At 56.6% G+C, this 1,815-nt stretch overlaps 1 protein-coding gene across 1 annotated transcript in view; it reads left to right on the top strand.

Annotated features, from left to right (window-relative positions):
• The first annotated feature begins 1,257 nt into the window (after positions 1-1,257).
• Positions 1,258-1,815, top strand: part of GORASP1 (golgi reassembly stacking protein 1) — a 9,483-nt gene continuing 8,925 nt past the window's right edge. The window contains exon 1 of the mRNA XM_027660602.1: positions 1,258-1,387. Coding sequence (XP_027516403.1) covers positions 1,325-1,387 — 63 coding nt within the window. The 5' untranslated portion in view covers positions 1,258-1,324. The remainder of the gene's footprint in view (positions 1,388-1,815) is intronic.

Below are 1,815 nucleotides of genomic sequence, written 5' to 3'. Positions count from 1 at the left end.
GAGCCAGTGTGTGTGCCTTTCATGCATAATTAGCTCTGAAGCGACAGGGAAATTAAGAGTTTCGCATGGAAGCAAAGGCAGAGGATGGAGAAGCAGCTCTTTTTCTCTTATGTCTTTATGCATCACACTTGAACCACAGAAATTATGTGGATGGATCCTTTGGAAAAATGACATTTTGGAGGTGAGAGCAGTGCTACCAAGGAGTTTTACTGAAATGGATGCTATTATACCTGAAATGAAATTACCCACGCAGGAAATATAACTGGCACTTTATAATAATACAATAACGCTTCAAATTATTACTGCTACTTTGAAAACTCTCAGAACTTTTCCATTAGCGAGCTGGAGGCAGAATCAGAAGAATACATCCCAAGTAAAACACAGGCATGAAATTTCTGGGGGGGTTGAAATACCACCACCTCTTGGTGATCACCCACATACCCCCTGTGCCTTGAAAAACAACACCGGGCTGTTGATTTGCTTCTTCACCTCTTAATGCTAAAAATCGTCTCAGCTGGTGGAAACACCATTCCAGAGCAAAACCAGATATGTGCCTACGGAGGGGAAGAGAAACAAGGGCTCTTTAGAAATGCGTATGTGAAGTAGACATTGGTAAAATATTAACAATAATCTCTTCGTGGGTTATACTAACAGGGGGATGATTTTTAAAGGCTGTAAGAATGAGAACAGTAGTGAAAACTGGAGTGAACCGGTTTGGGTTTGTGTGGGGTTTTTTTTGTTTTCTTTTTTTATGGTCTTAAGCTGCGGCAGGGGATGTTTAGGTTGGACATTTGGAAGAACTTCTTCACAGGAAGCAGAAAGTGTGATTATATATTGTAATGGGCTGCCCCTGGAGGTGTTTAAGGAAAGCCTGGACGTGGCACCCAGTGCCACGGTCTGGTTGACACGGTGGTGTTCGGTCAGAGGTTGGACTCGCTGATTTCAGAGCTCTTTTCCAACCTAAGCAATCCTGAGATTCTGTGACTTTGTGAGTTTCTTTTTGTTGCTGTTGTTGCTTAATTTTACGGTTCCGCCGCTTCCCCCACCCCTCACACTGGCCCCGCCCCCTCAGCGCTGGCCCCGCCTATCGCGGTAACGATTTGCTTCCCTGGCCCCGCCCCCGTCTCTAGGGGGCGTTCCCCGCCGTCGCGCGCCAGGGCGCGGAGTGGAGCTGCGCTCCTACCTCGCCCCGCCGTGCGCCGGCGCCGCGTTCGGCGCTCGCTTGCTCAGGCCTGCGGGAGCGGCGCGAGGGCGATGCTCGGAGCCGCCGCCGCCGCCTGAGGGTCCGGCCGGGTCCGAGCGGGTCCGTGGCGGTGCCGCGGCCATGGGGTTGGGCTCCAGCTCCGAGGGCCCCGGCGGCGGCGCCGAGGGCTTCCACGTGCACGGGGTGAGGCGGCCGCCGCCCGGCCAGCGGAACGGAGGGAGGGCGGGAGGGGCGCTGGGGCGGGTGCGGGGGCGTCCCGCTCGCCCGCCGGCCTGTGGGGGCTGAGGCGCCGCGGGTCCCACCTGCCGGCCCCCTCCCGGGAGCTGCCACGCCGGCAGGGGCGGGGCGGCCGCACCGCTCTCGGTGCCCGCGGATGCCGCGACCGGCCGGGTCCTGGTGCGGGACAGCCCGGGGGAGCCTGCGGGGCTGCTCGGGGGGAATTTGGAGTAGTTTTAAGAGTAGTCCAGCCCTCTCTCTGTCCCTGCTCCGTTCTCTCTCTGCTCCTCTTTCTCCCTGCTTCCTCCTCCCCCTGTTCCACTCTCCCCTGTTCCCCTCCTCTCCCTTCTCCTTTCTCTCCTTGCTCTCCTCCTTCCCTGCTCCTTTCTTCCCCC

This window comes from Corapipo altera, unplaced genomic scaffold (genome assembly GCF_003945725.1).
Source record: "Corapipo altera isolate COAL_440 unplaced genomic scaffold, ASM394572v1 126, whole genome shotgun sequence".
Taxonomy (NCBI): Eukaryota; Metazoa; Chordata; class Aves; order Passeriformes; family Pipridae; genus Corapipo; species Corapipo altera.
This window is presented reverse-complemented; position numbering and strand designations above follow the sequence as displayed.